Source organism: Copadichromis virginalis, linkage group LG3, assembly GCF_057382275.1.
Source record: "Copadichromis virginalis isolate Kocher_CV1m ecotype Utaka linkage group LG3, C_Virginalis_male_GT1.1, whole genome shotgun sequence".
Lineage (NCBI taxonomy): Eukaryota > Metazoa > Chordata > Actinopteri > Cichliformes > Cichlidae > Copadichromis > Copadichromis virginalis.
In genome coordinates, this window is record NC_140620.1 from 19105654 (window position 1) to 19124617 (window position 18964).

General features: G+C 40.0%; 1 protein-coding gene, 1 long non-coding RNA gene and 1 pseudogene across 3 annotated transcripts; 1 reads left to right on the forward strand and 2 right to left on the reverse strand.

Moving 5' to 3' along the window:
• Window positions 1-5881: 5881 nt before the first annotated feature.
• LOC146713227 (uncharacterized) lies at window positions 5882-7652 on the forward strand. Its single transcript, XR_014919143.1, has 2 exons — window positions 5882-6054; window positions 7107-7652. It is a non-coding gene; the product is annotated as an uncharacterized LOC146713227 (long non-coding RNA).
• A 96-nt stretch (window positions 7653-7748) lies between these two features.
• On the reverse strand, window positions 7749-9521 carry LOC146713228 (low affinity immunoglobulin gamma Fc region receptor III-like; annotated as a pseudogene). Its single transcript, XR_014916187.1, has 3 exons — window positions 9242-9521; window positions 8677-9162; window positions 7749-8300 (listed from the first exon to the last, which is right to left on the reverse strand). The product of XR_014916187.1 is annotated as a low affinity immunoglobulin gamma Fc region receptor III-like (transcript).
• Window positions 9522-12260: 2739 nt separating this feature from the next.
• Window positions 12261-16664, reverse strand: LOC146713229 (Fc receptor-like protein 5). The gene is made up of 5 exons (XM_085452456.1): window positions 16270-16664; window positions 15190-15225; window positions 14373-14633; window positions 14048-14293; window positions 12261-13972 (listed from the first exon to the last, which is right to left on the reverse strand). Exons 1-5 carry the CDS (start codon window positions 16298-16300, stop codon window positions 13728-13730), a joined length of 819 nt encoding a protein of 272 aa, XP_085308582.1. The 5' UTR covers window positions 16301-16664; the 3' UTR covers window positions 12261-13727.
• Window positions 16665-18964: the final 2300 nt, after the last annotated feature.

Genomic DNA, 18964 nt, shown 5'->3' on the forward strand with positions numbered 1-18964 from the left:
GCTTCAGTGCAAACATAGTGTCATAAATAGCACTTAAATAGACATGAAAAAATAAAAGTAGGAATAAGAATTAAAAGTGCTACGTAGAAAGATATGTGCATGAGATATACATGAGATATATACATGAGAATAAGAATTATGAGTGCTACGTAGAAACATATATACATGAGTGCAGGTGGTGATCAGTGCCAAACATGGAATGATGCAGTGACACAGTGTAGGGTCATGTGTTAGTGGTGGGAACAGTCATATGGTTATTGTTCATGTGTCCAACAGCAGAGGGGAAGAAACTGTTCTTATGGCGAGAGGTTCTGGTGCGAATGGACCGGAGCCTCCTGCCTGAGGGGAGCAGGTCAAACAGACTGTGTCCAGGGTGAAAAGGGTCAGCTGAGATCCGAGCTGCACGCCGCAATGTCCTGGAGGTGTACAGGTCCTGCAGAGATGGGAGTCTGCAGCCAATCACCTTCTCAGCAGAGCGCACAACACGCTGCAGTCTCTGTTTGTCCCTGATAGTGGCTCCAGCGTACCACACGGTGATGGAGGAGGTGAGGATGGACTCAATGATTGCAGTGTAGAACTGCATCATCGTCCGTGTTGGCAGGTTGAATTTCTTCAGCTGCCTCAGGAAGTACATCCTCTGCTGGGCTTTCTTGATGACGGAGGTGATGGTGGGCTCCCACTTCAGGTCCTGGGTGAAGGTGGTACCCAGGAAGCGGAATGAGTCCACAGAGGTGATGGGGGTGTCAGTCAGGATGATGGGGGGGAGTGGGGCTGTGTGCTTCCTGAAGTCCACAATAATCTCCACTGTCTTCTGGGCATTCAGCACCAGGTTGTTGTGGCTGCACCAGGACACCAGACGTTCAACCTCCCTCCTGTAGGCAGACTCATCCCCGTCCAAGATGAGCCCAATAACGGTGGTGTCATCTGCAAACTTGATTAGCTTGACAGACTGGTGGGTGGAGGTGCAGCAGTTGGTGTACAGGGAGAAGAGCAGAGGAGAAAGAACACAGCCCTGAGGGGAGCCGGTGCTGATGGTCCGGGAGTCCGAGACATTCTTTCCCAGCCTCACGTGCTGCTTCCTGTCCGTCAGGTGTGGTGTGACGTGTGGAGGATTTTCTTGACACACAAACTGAGTGTTATACATCACAGCCGACCTGAGTGTGATATGGTTTCTTTAACATGATAATGAGTTCACTACACTCAAATATCCCACACTCCAGAGTCACCAAATCGTAATCTAATACAGCAGCTTTGGGCCATTGTGGAAGTGAGTGATGGACCAAAAATTGCAGAGAAATGTTTCCAGCACCTTGTTGAATCTGCCACGAAGAATTAAAACAGTATGAAGGCAAAAAAGGGTCCAACGCAATATTAGGAAGGTGTACCTAATAAAGTGGCCAGTGAGTGTATATTACTTTAATTAAATCAAAAATGTGAACACATATTTGACGTTAGATTTTTGTGGTGTTCTGTGTCAGTTAAAACAGGTGTGACAGGGCTTTTTTTAAAGAGCTGAGCTCTCCTGATCCTGTGTGATGTCACTGAGCAGGTTGGACCCAGTTAGGACTTGGATGTAAGACCACCAGAGATCACCAGGTGTGAACACGCCTGCAAAAAACGAATTAGAAAAGACATTTTGTGATGTTTATATGTGTGAGTGTGAATTTCCTTCCATATCAGATACAAAAACGGTGCTCCGCATTCATAAAACGCGAGTGATATTAAAGTTTCAGTGGTGGAAGATTAGAGTTGGACAGCCTGTTGTTGCACTTTACTATCAGTAGATGGCAGCACGAGACCATGGTTTAATCTGGGCACAGCAGACAGAAGGTTGCAAGCTGGTGACTTTACCTACATACATGACCCGGAGTTCTGTCAGACTAACAGACTTTTTTCAAATGACCACATGATTATAAACAGATGTATCACTGATTTACTCCTAGAGATCATTTCCATTTATTCCTATAAGAAAATCCAACACATTGTGTATAAAGGAGGATTATTGGTGGAGTAATAGGTTTTCCTCACTTTACAGGATCTGAACATCTATTGAAAAAGATCATAACTTAAAGTATAATGGATATAATACTAATCCATGTAACACCAGTAAATATTATTCCTCTTTACAGTGTTTACATACTTACTTCTATTGCTGCTTCTCATGAAATGTGTTCATATTTGGATATTGAGTCATGCTCATTTTTATGTCCACTGTAATCATTAAATGAACCCAACCCACGCCCACTATACACCGTGACTACAGCATGGGGAGTTTTTGCCTGCTGGTACCCATCAGTTGCCTCCAAAGACCCACAGGCTGACCAAACCCAGTAAGACTCTTCTTCTTCTTTAGCGTGACGGCTGCCTTCACCTCCGGTGTCCACCATCTGGTTCGGGGTTCCCACCATGACACTCACCAATCATTTGTGGCCAAAGATTCTTGTAACTGCTTCAGCAATGGAGGGATGTGTGTGTGTGTGAGTCACCGCAAGGTAGCAAGGTAGCAAGGTTGGTGCAACACACACAGGAATCACTCTATTTCTATTTTTATATAACTGCACTACTCTTCTGTGGCACTAATATTACAGGAAATTATCATGGTTGTTCTGTGAAAGAGGTTAAATATATCCACCAGGTGTGATAAAGCACATGTACGTAGGAGGCGCAGGTCCTTAACTTTCCTGAAACGGCACACTTACACAGTCTGTTCTGAAACCGCTGAAAGACGTTCCTGCCGCTTCCAGTCTGTGGCTGAGGTCAAGCTATTTTTGCTCTTTGTGGATTCTCTCTCTCTCTGACCACAAACTATGAGCACAAAGAAGAACAAAAAGTGAGACCAAAGGTTACTGACCCCGTAAAAGTGCCAGCTCACAGTTGTAGCGTTAACAGCATAGTGCCACACAATAAACTATACATAACATTATACTTACTGGCATCATTAAAACATTGTGTTCCATCCATACTGTAGTCAAATAATATTTATAATTGTTTTATGTTTGTCAAACAGTGAAAGAGAACAAGATGGAAACTCAATCACAGCAGCAAACATACAAAAATAAATCCACAAAAACTGAAATAATTGATAAAGACAGATTGTTGTTTAAAATATCTTTTGCAGGTCAATCATAAAATATTATTAAATTATTTTTAATTCATTGATTTTGAACAAACCTTTCCTTAATTTGTGTGCTGAACCCTGTTTACTTTCTCTATAATGGAAAAAGAAAAGTGATGTCTGGACTAAAGCTAGGTCTAAAATATGGCTCACAGTGACAGTTTGACAGCTTCTGTTTGTCAGAGCTGTCGAGTGACTTGAGGACAGAAGAGGAAGATGCACATGATTAACCACAGAGCCGTCAGTCATGGAAAACATAAAGCCAACATGTCAGGATGTTTACAGCTACAAAACTACTAAATTATTAACCTAATCAAACTACAAATAGAGTACACAGGTGAACAGAACAATAAGAATTACATCTACTGTCTGTACAGACACTTATGTAAAACTTAAGTCTTTCTTTACTTGTCTTATTAACCCTGCAGGGAAACTTTCATCAGAAACAGGAAACTGGAAACCTCAGAGCTGTTATTGACAATTACATGTGGGGGAAAAGCACTAAAAATAACACAAAAAATCCCACAAAGCATAATAACTACAATGTGCTCATTCATTAAAATATTTCTATATCTACACTATTTAAATATTTAAAGTTGCTAAATATTTAAATAGTAATGATAGCAAAATTTGAAATACCTAAAGTACTTTGATTATTTCTATATCTCTCCTTGCTTTACTCTGTGGTGAACGAGACCGCGTCACATGATACAGTCATGTGACGCAGTCTCCTTTAGTGGTTTCAGTTTTACAGATTTCTTCTTTTTAATGTTTCTGTGATGAACGATGAACAGTGATGAACGGTCAGTTCAGGAATCCATTCAACAAAAGACTTTAATTGGCAAATTAGTTCAAACTTAGTTCACCACCTCAGACGCTTGAGAGACCTCCAACTGCCCTCCAAGGTGCTCAGGAACTTTTACTCGTGCACCATAGAGAGCATCCTGATGGGAAACATCTTAACCTGGTTCGGGAACAGCACCATGCAGGACAGACGAGCTCTACAGAGGGTTGTGCGGTCAGCTGAGCGCACCATCCGCTCCGAGCTCCCTGACCTGCACTCAATCTACAGCAGGCGGTGCTGGACCAAGGCCAGGAAGATCGTGAAGGACCTCAGCCATCCCAACAACAGACTGTTCTCTCTGTTGAGGTCAGGAAAGCGATTCCGCTCCCTGAAGACCAACACAGAGAGACTGAGGAGGAGCTTCTTCCCGCAGGCGATACGGTCTCTCAATCACACCACCACACAGTACTGACCCACACATATGGTTCTTACACACACACTGGACTTTCTGGACTTTGGTTTTGCACAACACTGGTCACTATATTCTTCATTTCCGGTTAATACTTGTACAGCTGCTGTTATTGTGTATATATTTATTTATATTTAGATTTCTTTATACATTCTTATATAGTTCTATATTGTGTATTTTGTTGTACAGTTATTTTATTTTCAACTTTAATTTATATATTTATCTTTATCTTATTCTTCCCAGTTAAATTTACCCTTCATTCTAATTTGTGTTGTACAGTTATTTCATTTTTAACCTTAATTTATATTCTATTCCTTCCTAGTTAAATTTACCCTTTTTAATTTTTCATATTTATTTCCTATCTTATTCATAGCCTTTTCCTTTTTTGTTTTCTTTAGGTCACGAGCAGTTGTCCAAGCATTTCACTACATATCGTACTGTGTATGACTGTGTACGTGACAAATAAAATTTGAATTTGAATTTGAATTTGTGGCACGAGGGCTTGATGTGAGCTTGAAAATCGTATTTAAAAAAGAAATATCCCTATAAGTCATGTGACTGTCCGTCACTCATAAATATCCTTGAAGGAAACACCCACAACACCCACTTGAAGTGGGTGTTGTGGGTGTTATAGCCTGTTCAGCTTCTCTGTTAACAACCTGATCTGGGATCTGTAGAGCAATGAGCAGTGTTGGGAAGGTTACTTTTAAAATGTATTCCATTACAGAATACAGAATACATGCCCCAAAATGTATTCTGTAACGTATTCCGTTACGTTACTCAATGACAGTAACGTATTCTGAATACTTTGGATTACTTAATATATTATCATGCTTTTTACAACAACGTGAATGTACTATTGCTGTGTGATTTATTACTATTACTGAAGGTCCGCGACTCCGAACTGTAGTAAAGGGACCTCTGACTAATACGGCGGGGTCGCTGTCGGCTCGTAGCCGAAAAATAGCTTTACTTTGTTGTGTGGGTCAACTTTTCTTGCGAGGTCTACAGTCGAGTCTTAATAGCTTACTTACAACTGGGCTCGTCAGGCACTCTTCTTGGCTGCAGTGGTTATTATTATATTTACATGCTTCCAGCTCCCGTTTTTCCTCGATGACAACTCGTACCTTTCCACTCCCCTTTTTCTCCCTCCTCGCGCTCACAGACCCATAACGTGTATGGCAGTCCATTCTCCCTGCAACACGGACTACACTGCCCATGATGCTACATTCTTTAGAGCTATGCTTGTAGCATTCTGCCTGTTAGCTTAGCACAACAACAACAACAACAACGAAAAGGCGCTCTCTCACCCAGGAAACACGCAGTCGCAGAAAGAGAGAGAGAGAGCGTCGCCCTGTAACCATGGCAACCGTAACGCTGCCGCCTGGAACAACAGAACGTAGCTGTCAAACAAAACCCAAACAGTCCTGACCCGCGACAATATGAAACAGGAAAGTACCGCAGTGTAATCCATTTATTTTAACAAAGTAACTGTATTCTGAATAACACCTTTTTAAACGGTAACTGTAACGGAATACAGTTACTCATATTTTGTATTTTAAATACGTAACGGCGGTACATGTATTCTGTTACTCCCCAACACTGGCAATGAGAGATGCGTTCAGGAACATCTGCGATGCTCTTCTGGATTCTGCTGCTTGCCTGCCTTGTTGTTCGTGTGTACAGGTGAGATTTTACTCTTCTATCAAAGCAGCGGCCTCGTGTCCCTGTGACTGTGGTCTTGGACTGATTCAACTTTACTCTCACTGTAAACACGTACAACAAAATCAAGAGTTTGAAAGTCTTGACTTTGTCAGTGTTACAGTCAGGTGGGCTGTAGGCAGAGGTGACGATTACTACACTTTAGTGTCCACCGTAAAGTTTGCAGCAGATTTGCATTTTATTCTCACATTTTTGCTTTTTTGTGTTGTTTTTTTAATCACAAGTTTATCATCGTCATCATCCAATAACGTCTGTGATTGGTGCAGGCAGCAGGGCTCATTTTGAGTCATGTGACCTCATTTTAATGTGACAGTCTGAAGCAGATGAAACCAGAAACTGCTAGAATGAAAGTGTGAAAGCAAAAACATTGCTCATAATCTAAAACTTTGGCCACACCTACTAAGAGCCAGGTAGATGTGTCAGTGGTGTTCAATAAGAAATAAAGGTAGTGTTGCTTTTTACATTTTAAAAGTTGAAAAAAATTATTTAAAAAATTCGGTGACGCAAGAACATACCAGTGTCGGATTTTATTCACCAAAAGAACTGATGAGCTTAAGTGCTTCATCATGCTCAACATCACAGCTTCAGGTGAGTCTGCTCTCAGTTCATTAAATAATATAAAGTTAGGATAGAGGTGGAATTTATCTAACAGCCACTCAGCCTAATTGTACCACAGTGCTACAAAGTCCCCAGTGAAACCTGCACCTGCTGTCCTACTTAATAACACAAAAGGTTATTAGGTCATAAACGAGTAGAGCATCATCAGATGATCTCATCTCTGATTCTTGTGCTTTCAAACTCCTTTCCTGTGGAGCTGAGGCACATTCAGTTCAGTGTGATGAGACAGGAAAAAGATATCAACAAATACAAAAAAAATCAGCTTGGTTGGTTTTTATTTTCTTCTCATGTGCCCCAAAGCCTCTGAATGAGCTGCTGACATGTTTCAAAGGGTGACAATACTAATGTAATAAGTACACAATTGTTACATTTGTCCTCACACTGTGTCTGCTCTGCAGGTGTCATGGATGAAGAGGATAAACAGATGTGGAGAGACGAGGACAGGTCTCCTTCAGATATAGATGATGTGTCTGTGTGTGCTGTGTTACTTTTTATTGTCATTGTTATTGTTGTTGTTCTAATGTACATAAGGACAAAGGAACAAAGCAAAGTATCCCCCCACTTAAATACATCATTAGTCATGGATACAAATTCTTCTTTGGTTTTACAAACGCGAACAATGTGCCATCACTGAGAGTTAGAAATGTTCCATTGAACAAAACTAAACAGCAGCCAGTATTTGAAGCGTTGTAGAAGTCGGGAAATAATTGTGTCCTGCCTGGTAGCTAGCTTCAGTGCTATGGGAAGGTTATTATAAACACGTTAGCACAATGAAGCTGGAGGATGAGTGCTAACAAGTGTCCCCGATGGGTGGGAACAAATGTATCATTTGGCAGGAAGAACAAACACCAAGTCTACCACGCGGGACTCAAAATTCTGTCCGGTTAATACTTTTTTTTTAAATACACTTGCTGTAAATACATAAAATAAATGTTTTTTTGTTTTGTTTTGTTTTTAAGGTGTGCTGTTTACCTGTTTCTGAATTTAGACATTGTTAATCAAGTCTCTGGTTAACAACTCTTTCAATAGATTTAAATAATAATAATAATATAATATAGTAATATTATATTACACATTTAAATCACGTTTTTACTTTTTCAGTAAGCCTCCTTGATTCTTCTTGTGTGAAGTCTGATAAGGTGGCCTGAAAGTGGGAGGGCAGGAGTTTTAGTCTTTCTTTGGCTGTCACACTTGTTTAAATGTTAACTTTGCCAAATAATGAGGCCAATTCATCAGGTTTTCAATAAATCTGGTTAAACGTTACACATTTTGTCATGATACCAAGTTTCAAGAGGATACCAGAAATATAAACATAACCCAACAGTTCACAAAGATAGCAGTTTCATTGACTTCTGCAACACACAACAACTCTTAAATTGCACTAAAATGAAGAGTGTGTATATCTTACATTTTAGTTCCATCTTAAAGCAATGATTTCACATATAATTCAATCACAGTGATCTGATATCGTGTCTCTTAAGCTCAGAAGTGATGCTCAGTGGTGACCGCCACGATGTCATCCAAGTCCTTAGCTGATCTCTGCCCAGCCTGAGTGGGCGGGGCTGTTACCTTAGAGATGAGCTCATCATTTCCTGTTAGATGAGGTAATTAATAATAATAATAATAATAACTTTATTTTTAAAGTGCTTTTAAACAAAGTGCTGAACAGCTATTTGAAACTAAAAAGATGAATAAATAAAAGGGATAACTAGCAGTACAAGTAAAAACACAATAGTAGTTAAAAACAGTAAGAATTTAAAAACTAAAAGACATAGATTTAAGACATGTAAGATAGGGTGAACAGATGTGTCTTCAACTCAGTTTTAAAAACCTCCACAGAGCATGCCTGCCTAATATTTTGAGGGAGGCTATTCCACAAGAATGGGGCACAAAAAGAAAAAGCACGCAATTAAACTTTTTTACATTGAATTGACCACAGTATGTAATCAAGGTGATTTAGACTGTTACCTTTGGCTCTGTGTTGATACAAAGACACCATGAGGAGAGTGGAGATGAAGTATGGAGTGAAAACGACCAGGTAGAAGAAAACTCTCAACACAAGGTCAGCTGGATGGGCAGAAGATGGGAGTGGGGTTGTAGAGGTGAAGAGTGAGCTTGTGGTTGTAGGTTTGCCTGCAGAGAGAATCCCACCTGTTCAGGTGAATATGTGGATGAAATAAGAGGTGAAATCAGAGTGAAGCTCCTCACCTGTGACAGTGATCCAGCTGGATAGAGACTCTCCATGACCGCTGATGTCACACTTGTAGAGGCCTTCATCAGACCTGGAAACATGCTGGATGGTCATGTGACCTGTAGGCTGCTTCCTGATGAGGGAGCCATCTTTATAGAAAGCAGCTGGGAGGTTGGAGGGAGTGGTCTTGTTTTTACAGAGCAGAGTGACGTCATCTCCCTCCATCACAGGGAGGACAGGACTCTGCAGGATCACTGATCCACCTCAACACAGAGACAAACTACAGCATTTCATCCATTTACACACAGCTTCATCAACACTAACTCCACACACTCAGCTTACCAGTGACTGTCAGGTTAACCATGTTACTGATGGGACCCTCTCTGGACTCACACCAGTAAACTCCACTGTCCAATGGGAACACAGTGATGTCACAGGAAGAACCAGCTGGTTTTCCCCACCCATCTCCACACTGAGTCCTCTGTTGTTTGCTTGTGTTTCTCCTCAGAGTCCATCCAGCAGAGCTGTCGTCCTCCTCACAGCTCAGAGACACAAAGTCTCCTTTAAAGACCTGAGAGCTGCTGGGACTCACAGTCAGACGAGCTGTGAGGAGGATATACATCAAGTACACAAACTAAATTATCCTCTTGTTGTCAATAACAATCACACAATAAGTGTCAGATAATCTGTGTCTCTGGTTAACATCAAATACTGGATGATTTAGTAAAACTGAAGCTATAATAAGGTCAAACATTACCCAGAGATAAATCACTGTAATGATTATCACATCATGCTACTGCAAAGCATAAAAAAGGACTTTAGGTGTTGTTTATGTCAGGTTTAAACTGTGACAGAAGAAGGTTACTGACCTTGGTTTGTTGAGCAGCTCAGCAGTGAGATCAGAACTAAAGAGAAATGACACTCAGGTTGATTTGAGTTTGACATTTAACCAGATTACAGAAAACAGGTAACCACCAGACTGTGGTGAGTTACACACTGATGCAGAACAAGCACACTCATGAGGAAATTTCGATGTATATTAAGCATTTTTACTCCATATCTTTTACTTTAGCTAGTTGTTGTTTTGAAGACTGTTGAGTTCCTCTTGACCCTCTTTCCTCTTCTCGTTCCCCCCGTGAAAACTGATCTAATACCTCTCTGATTCTACACCAACCTGGATGTTTGTGGTGGAGAATCAACAAATTTTCATACACAGTCATTACAGTATACTTACAGAGCAGCCACAGCACAGATGTGTTCTTCATCCTACTCTCAGTGATATCAACACTTTGACACTTCACAGCCACTTAAAGTCAAACCCTCCTCTGTGACAGGATGCCAGAGTTGTGGTTTTCAGCTAACGCACAGGTTTCTCTGTTTTACTGGAATAAAGCAAAGAATAAATTTTTAACATGTTAAACCTAAACAGCAGGATGGAGAGAAATGAAATCTACATCCAACCTAAAGGGGAACACTGGAACCATTAAACACACACTGTGGGTGAGCGGCTGAAGTCAGTCAGGAAACCACAGACAGAAGTAAATACATGAAAACATCAGTACCTGAGATGCCTTCACTGACAGTCCCTTTATTGAGATTTGAGGACAAACTTCTCTAATGTAATCTGAAATAATCTCAACAGTAACCATCAATGATGTTGTATTTTATTTTATATTTTTATCTTAAACAGCGATGATGTTTCAGGTTTTTGGAAACAGCTTGCATTATTCTGTACATGACTGTGGTTCAGCTGAGAGGAAGTGATCTGCAGGTGGTTTGATTATTGACGAGTGACTGCAGTAATCAGGCTGCTTTAACCACTGACTGTCAGAAACAGATAAAACTTCTCCTGCTGAGACAAAGACCAACACTGTGATTGGTTCTTGTCATCAGTGTGGGAGACACACATTTCCAAAGTCTTTGCTTTAGGATTAAAGGTGACCTGCCACAATCTTTCTCCTCGACTCATCTGCAGGAAACTAGTGGAAGGACGGTGTACTCTTCTGACACATCCTTTTTATATCTTTGTCATGGATTTGTCCAGACATGTTCCTTTATCTCTGGCTCTCATATTTCCCACATCCATTTCCATGCATGCACATGTTTCCGTGCACACGCATGAATAAATGGATGTGATAAGAATAGGAAAGCATCTGATGGATGTTCACTATACTCACCTGGCCTCTGCAAACACTACATCTCAGTCCAAAAGAGAAGCTCTGGGTGTTTTTAGAACGGGAGATTTATGTCATGGATGTGCAGGCTACAAATCTGCAGCAACAGTGTGATGCTATCATATATCAGCAACCTGTACCCAGTAAAGTGGCCAGTCAGTTTTATTAGTTTCATTAAAGAAAGGAAAGAAAAGAAAGGAGGGGGGGAGTCTGTGAGGATCATAACACAGGAAATATGTACTTCTGTTTCTTCATGTGCTGACGGCCTCTTTGGTCTGTCTCCACTAGAGGGCTGTTAAGAGTCTGCCATAAAGTTTGGAGTCGTTAAAACATTATTTGTGTACTGCCCCTTTGTCTTGTTATTCTTTGCTCAAACACCTCCTTCTGTGATAAAACGACAGCCACTGGTTTCCCCCCATTCAGTCATTCATTAGCTCAGAAAACATGTTTCTTTATAAACCTGAATATGTCTGTGAAGGTTCTCAGTCATCCAGGTCATCGTTTTCTTTGCAAGCTCCTTTGACTATAAACCTGAATATAGAATTAATAAACACAGAGTTATTTGGAACATAGAGACATAAAAACAGCTGGATTGTCAGATTGCTCATGTGAGAATGCCTCCTGTAACAGCTGTATTACTCTGGAATGTAGGAATGTTTGTCTTCCTCCTGGAGTTTACCTCTGCAGGTAGGACGTGTCAATAATCCTCTGGATTTAGTTGATCCTGTTCCTATTTAGTAGCATGAGTTAAATTTCATATTAGAGATGCTGTAGTTTATAGTGCTTGTGATTGGGATGGTGTTTAGGGGGGGTTGTCTAGAGGCAGAGTGAAGGAACACTGAGAGTGGCCGGGCACGGACTGGTAGACGTCCTGTATGTTGTACTAATAGTTTAATTATTTATATAGCACATTTAATTGCAACAGGAGCGTTGTACTACTCTCAGTCAAGAATATCATGAATTCAGGGCCTATGAGAGCTATTTGAAAATATAACTAGCAATATAAAAATGACGAATATGTAAAATTCTTTAAAATTTCATAAGACATGAAACCACTTCAGTTGAGTTAAGTTCATTTTTAATGGCACAAATGGATGACAAGATAAAATCAAAATATTCTCTTTAGGATGAAATCTTAAACACAAGCAAACAAATTTTTCAGTGGCTTAATAAATGTAAAACTCGATCACAAGCATAGGAGCCAAATTTTTGGCACATAAGACAACTCGCTTGTCCTTTGATTAGAAGCTCGGGGTCATAAGTATGTCATGGCTCTACTCGCCATAACAAATCTAACTGTATAATCATTTAATATATATATATATATGGATATATATTATAGTATATATTCATATATGCATATACACATATATCGTATTTACATATTTACAGTTTTCTCTAATTAAAGGTCAGAGGTCAAACTAGGCTGCCTAGGCTGAACCTCCTGTGCTGCCACCTGCTGGTGTTGTGCTGTCATGCAAAGTGCTTTGCAGAGTCACTCAGTCACATCACACACCAATCAGTCTTTTACTGTGATCAGGTTCTGACAGTGACATGAACACGATGATCTCAGGACCTTTTTGAACATGAATACAGCTCATATGAAACCGTTTGCACTCCACAAAGCCCTGAGTTCAAAGGTCAGCGAGTCAACTTTCAGAACTTTTGTCTCATCAATGATCAGATTCAGTTAATGTCAAAGTTTCAAAGTTTCAGTCACATTCATTTTATTATTTAACAAGACACAGACATAAATATCTATAATTCTCTTCATGGTATAAAAACACATCTGAATATCAAAACTGCATTCACTTAGAAAAATATTTGTCCTTGTAAAGTCAGTGACATAAAACAACACAGTGTCTGCGGTATATGACCTGAGAAGAAGCCAGAACATGTACAGCTGCTCAATCATCAAATAAATGCTCTTATGAAATAAATAACTTATCCAAGAGAGTGAGAACTTAGATGATCCAAAACCTCAATTAGGCCTACTAAAACTGCTTTTTCTCAGATTTGGATGCATGAGGGCAAAAAGATAAACAACAAGCCTGTGCAACCACGAAAAAGAGACTCAGAATAACAGGTTAGAGAGGCAAAAAGATACAAAAGTATTTCTGTCTGGGCTGTCTTCTTTAAGAGGGGATGGAAAGATGGGAAGTCCAGTTAATCTGAAGTGCAATTTTTGAAGTTCACAGTCCAGGGTGGTGCTGCAGGCAAAGCTGAGAGCAACCACACCACAGATGGCTGACGTAAAGCCACACTAGAAGTTTCCACTGCACCTGAAAGTCGGCAGGCTGTGATGAGTTTGATGTCTGTAGAAAAATGTGCACAGAGAGCAGCAGAGTTGTGCCTTTGTGGGTTTCCTCTCATGGTCGAAAAACACGCATGCTACGGTAACTGGTGACACCCTCACGCTGTGAGCCGACAGAACAAAGCAAACTTCACAGGTTCACAGTAACAAAGCAGGGTTTATGACTTCACACAATGCGATGAGAACCACTAAGGAAGCAGAAACTCTGTGCAGCTCAGAACTGGTGCTCAGCGGTCACCACCACAATGTCATCAGAGTCCTCAGCCAATCTCTGCTCAGCACTGGCTGATGGTGTTATTACCTTGGAGATGAGAAGGTCATTTCCTGTCACATGTGGTGATCAGACAGGTTTTAACAACACAAAAGCAATCAAAATTGATAAACAATCCATTTTGGTGGCGTTACCTTTGGCTCTGCGTCGATATAAAGACACCATGAGGAAAGTGGAGATGAAGTATGGAATGAACACCATCAGGTGACAGACCAGTCTGATCACAGGATGGAAGGAGGTGGAGTCAGGGGGCAGCGCAGAGGTAGGGGATGGAGTTACAGAGGTGGTGGGTGAGGTTGTGTTTGTAGGTTTATCTGCATAGAGAATCTCACATGTTCAGGTGAATATGTGGATGAAATAAGAGGTGAAATCAGAGTGAAGCTCCTCACCTGTGACAGTGATCCAGCTGGATGGAGACTCTCCATGACCGCTGATGTCACACTTGTAGAGGCCTTCATCAGACCTGGAAACATGCTGGATGGTCATGTGACCTGTAGGCTGCTTCCTGATGAGGGAGCCATCTTTATAGAAAGCAGCTGGGAGGTTGGAGGGAGTGGTCTTTGTTTTACAGAGCAGAGTGACGTCATCTCCCTCCATCACAGGGAGGACAGGACTCTGCAGGATCACTGATCCACCTCAACACAGAGACAAACTACAGCATTTCATCCATTTACACACAGCTTCATCAACACTAACTCCACACACTCAGCTTACCAGTGACTGTCAGGTTAACCATGTTACTGATGGTACTCTGATTGAACTCACACCAATATATTCCACTGTCATGAGGCACCATCATACTTATATTACAGGAAGAACCAGCTGGTTTTCCCCACCCATCTCCACACTGAGTCCTCTGTTTGCTTGTGTTTCTCCTCAGAGTCCATCCAGCAGAGCTGTCGTCCTCCTCACAGCTCAGAGACACAAAGTCTCCTTTAAAGAACTGAGAGCTGCTGGGACTCACAGTCAGGCGAGCTGTGAGGAGGATATATTATGTAAATGTAATTATTATTTTAGTAATAACTTTATTTGTGTCAAAGTTTCATAAAAAAATCTTAAAGAGACATACAAAACCCAGAACACAGTATATTCAAACATAAGTTCTTTAATTCATTAATTCTTTCACAAGCAATTTTGTGAATCACAGCCAAACGCTAGGGGTGAATCTTCAAGAAAATCCAAACCAAACTAAAACATTTCCAGCAGTTCTTTAAAAGATAAATGTTCAGTCTGCTCGGGATTTAAACTAAGGTTGTGATGCAGTTAGAAGGCTTTGATGAGATCAGATAGACTGCTAGAATAATGTCTCTGCAGGAGCCTGATCATCTTCAGCTTTGTTTATGATTAAAATCAAGAGACGCAAGAATTTGGTGATAAGTAATTACTGACGTGTCATATTAGCCTAACAGCAACATTTAAAATGAATAAAAATATAAACATCTCTGAGAAATACACAGGACATAATTCACTAATACGGCATAAAACACAGTCAGTTTTATTTAAGTGAAGCTCTTACTGTGAGGTTACTGACCTGGGTTTGTTGTGTGCAACAGCAGTGAGATCAGAACTAAAGAGAAATGAGAAATCTTCATGTTAGTTTAAATTTATTTAAAACAATAAATAAAACTCTGCCGTCCACAGATATGATCAGTTTGGTTTAAATAATGCTTTCTACTTCTACTCCGTTATTTTTGGATGCAAATAATCCCTTAATATTCTGCACCATTGAATTTAAACTTTCTGCAGGCTATGATCACCACGTTACTGTGAATCATTTTCTGTGTGGACACAGCAAAGGTAGCAGCCAGGTGATCAAATGCACTTGACAGACAAACTGATATTTTGGCAGTTTGTTGGTCCGGAGCATTCAGGTGTGTTTTAACACAGTGCCACAATCTTTCCAGGAGTGAATGTCCCAGCAAATTTACATCAAGGTCAGACTCTGCAGCGCTCAGAGAAACTGTAAGAGCTACATGTCAGACTCCACAGGCCTCAGTTAGCATGTTAGATAATAAAGATCATGACAGTGCAAGAACCAAAGAGATGAGAGATGATTGGCTATGATGCTCACAAACCTCAATGAAGTGAAAAGACACTGTGAAGAAGATTTGGCCGATATTCCCCCATAATGATGTTAGAGACTGATGTGGTCATACAGAAAAACTAAAGAGGGCTTCAGTAGCTAATGAATGATGGGGTGTACTTAGTTTTTCACATAACATTAAAGTGACACATTAACACATCATTAAGTGTGACTCATTAACGTAATGGATGTGGTGCTGCATACTGAATATTGCATTTTAACTATTGTAAGTATGCTTTCACTCTATAACTGTTCCTAAAGAGTCTTATTTTCACCACTCTCATGCAACAAAGTTTCATGCCACACATCTGTATGAAGACTGCACATTAACCTATAAATCAAGTATCTACACTCACTTTACTTATTGTGAATTTTTCAGATTTCCTCTTTAACTTTCTTCCTTTTACTTGGCCTCCTCTGTGTCGCCTCATCTATATAAAACTCCTTTGTTTCTACACAATGTATGTTTGTGATGGAGGCACATCAGAGAGCTTTTTTACAGCTACATAATCATTGCGATGTACTTACAGAGCAGCGTTAGCAGAGGTGTTTTCTCCATCGAGCCTCTTGGTGAAATCAGACCAGCAGTTTACAGTCACTCAAAGTCAAACCCTCCTCCTCTTCCTCTGTCACAGGATGACATGTTGCGTTTTGAAAAAGAAGGGCTTTCTGTTCGATGGCACCAAAGCAGATAAACAAAGTTGTAAAATGGTCAAACTAAATGATAAATTAAACTGGAAACTAAATTGGAACAAAATCAGTTGATCCTACATGGAAGAAAAGGTCCCTCCTCATCAGACTAACTCTGAAGACTCTGAGATCTGAGGCAAAACTCGGAGCAACTATTTTGATTAGAGAATATCTTAAAAGTGAAAAACAAAAGAAACCAAATGGCCGAGTTATCTTAAACACTGGGAGGAAAAAGCAGCTTCTTCCTGTAGATGACTGTGGTTTTGCTGAGCAACTGAAAGGAAGTGAGATACAGGTGGCATTATTACTGCTCGCCCGACACCTTCTCTCTGCTTTAGCGAGAGTCTTGTCATCAGAAAGTGAAAGTATCCAGATCTCCAGGTTTTCGAAAGTTATATAATTCTTTTTTCTTTCAGTTTTGTCTGTTTTTTTCTCATTTTCAATCCAGGCCTTTGTCTGATCATTTTCAGAGAAATGTTTTCTTTTCTGTTTTGTTTAACATTAAAAAGTCAGATAACGTAATGATTATTAATAATAATAATAATAAAATTGAGTTTCAGTTTCGACAGCAGTTAGTTGATGGCGTCCTCACAACATTAAATATGCAATATACATCTTCATGGCCCTTACAAAGGGGCTCATTCCATATATTTTTGCATTAGATAGCATAGCATCGCATAGCATCTTTATTTATAACGCACTTTACATCCAACAATGTTGACCAAAGTGCTACAAATATAAGAGAGGAAACAGTTTAAATTACATATAAAAAATATCTTAAAATTAAAAATAATATAATTAAATGGTGGTGCATTTCCACCATTTAATTGATGGTGCATTTCCATTCATGACTGGATGCTTTGGTAAACATGGAGGTTTTACAGCTGCTTATAAACAGGTCCCATTAATTGTTTTTATCCTCCCTCTAACCACTACACACTAGTGATGTTCGATTCGTTCATACTCGAGAATCACTTTACTGACTCGTGAATCATGATTCCCAAGCCCAACTGACTCACTGACTCATCCCTTTTGCTGTTAGCAAACTAATTCCATTAGTAGAAATATATCTAGCTTATAATTAAAATTGTGGGGGGAAAAACAACAGCCAGTTTCGTAACAAAAGCATTTCTGCCCTGAACTGGAAGAAAAACCCCTGAGTAGAAGCTCACATCAAGAAAATAGCTCCTCGGTTCGAAGTAGCATCGCGCTGCTAACATGCTAACAACACATTTGAGCTACTCACCCCCTCCCTTCCTGTGCTGAATTGTAAGCATAAGCGAATCACTCAGGACTCGCTCACCCCCTCCCTCCTGTGCTGAATCATAGAGCGAACGAATCACTCACTCACTCACTAACCCCCTCCCTCCTGTGCTGAATCAAAGAGCGAGCGAACGAATCACTTACTCACCCCCTCCCTCCTGGCTCACAGCTTCTTCTTGGTTGGCAACCAATGTTAAGGCGCATTACCGCCCCCTAGCTCACAGCGCAGTGGACATTTAGATGAGAAAATATATATTTGACACACTTAAGGAAAATACTAATAAAATACAAATAAACAAAATAAATGTTTATTAAGCAATTTTGATAGGAAAATAGAAAAAACAAACGCGTACCCCTCCCCCTTTCTTTTGTCACTGACACTGCACTTGTAAAAAGGCTCTCTTATAAGCAGGACAACAGAAGCTTAATGTTACAAAGTCAAGCATCAGAATATGGCATCCAGCTGCTCGGGCTCCAAATAAAGTTCAGTTTCTTCTTCTTTCTGCTAAGCAACTTCTCAACCTTTGGACTAAAAAGTAAAAATTGTCTTTGTTTCTTTGTTTGAGACAAGGGACTTTCCAAAAACACGAGCTCATAATTGACTCTATAACAGATGGCTATTAACACAATTAATGCCTTTTCTTTAGCTTCAGGACTCCACCTAAACATTGGCAAATGTGAACTGCTTGCCCTTAGAAATTGTACCAGTCTATCTATTGCTGGCATCCCAGTTAAAGAGTCTGTCACTTACCTTGGTATAGTCATTAATAAAGATCAATCCACCAGGTGCTCCCTTAATTTCACTCCAATTTTGGACAAAACACAAAAAAAGCTTAATGCCTGGTTGCAGCGGGATTTATCCATTAAAGGGAGAGTTTTACTCACGAAAGCAGAGGGTTTATCTCGTCTAACTTATGCTGCTGTGTCTCTTGATGTAAATAAAGAAACCCTGGCAAATATTGACAGACATCTTTATAATTTCATATGGAAGAATAGAATTCATTATATTAAATGATCAGTTTTATCCAACTCATACCAACATGGTGGAGTAAACTTTCTTGACTTCTCCTCATTAAACAATGTGTTTAAAATAAACTGGATTAAACAATTTTTCAGGAACCCAACCTCAATTTGGAACTTTATTCCCAATTATATTTTCTCAAAAATTGGTGGTCTTAACTTTCTTTTGCTTTGTAATTACAATATTGATAAAATCCCTTTAAAACTATCCAACTTTCATAAACAAATGCTTCTTTCCTGGTCATTGATT

What these genes read in the sequence shown, in the direction of transcription:
- LOC146713229 (XM_085452456.1), bottom strand. Translation starts at nt 16,300, where the DNA reads ATGGAGAAAACACCTCTGCTAACGCTGCTCT. An exon ending in ACCTCTGCTAACGCTGCTCT is followed by an intron (nt 15,226 to 16,269) that starts GTAAGTACATCG and finishes ATTTCTCTTTAG; the next exon opens with TTCTGATCTCACTGCTGTTG. An exon ending in GTTGCACACAACAAACCCAG is followed by an intron (nt 14,634 to 15,189) that starts GTCAGTAACCTC and finishes TCCTCCTCACAG; the next exon opens with CTCGCCTGACTGTGAGTCCC.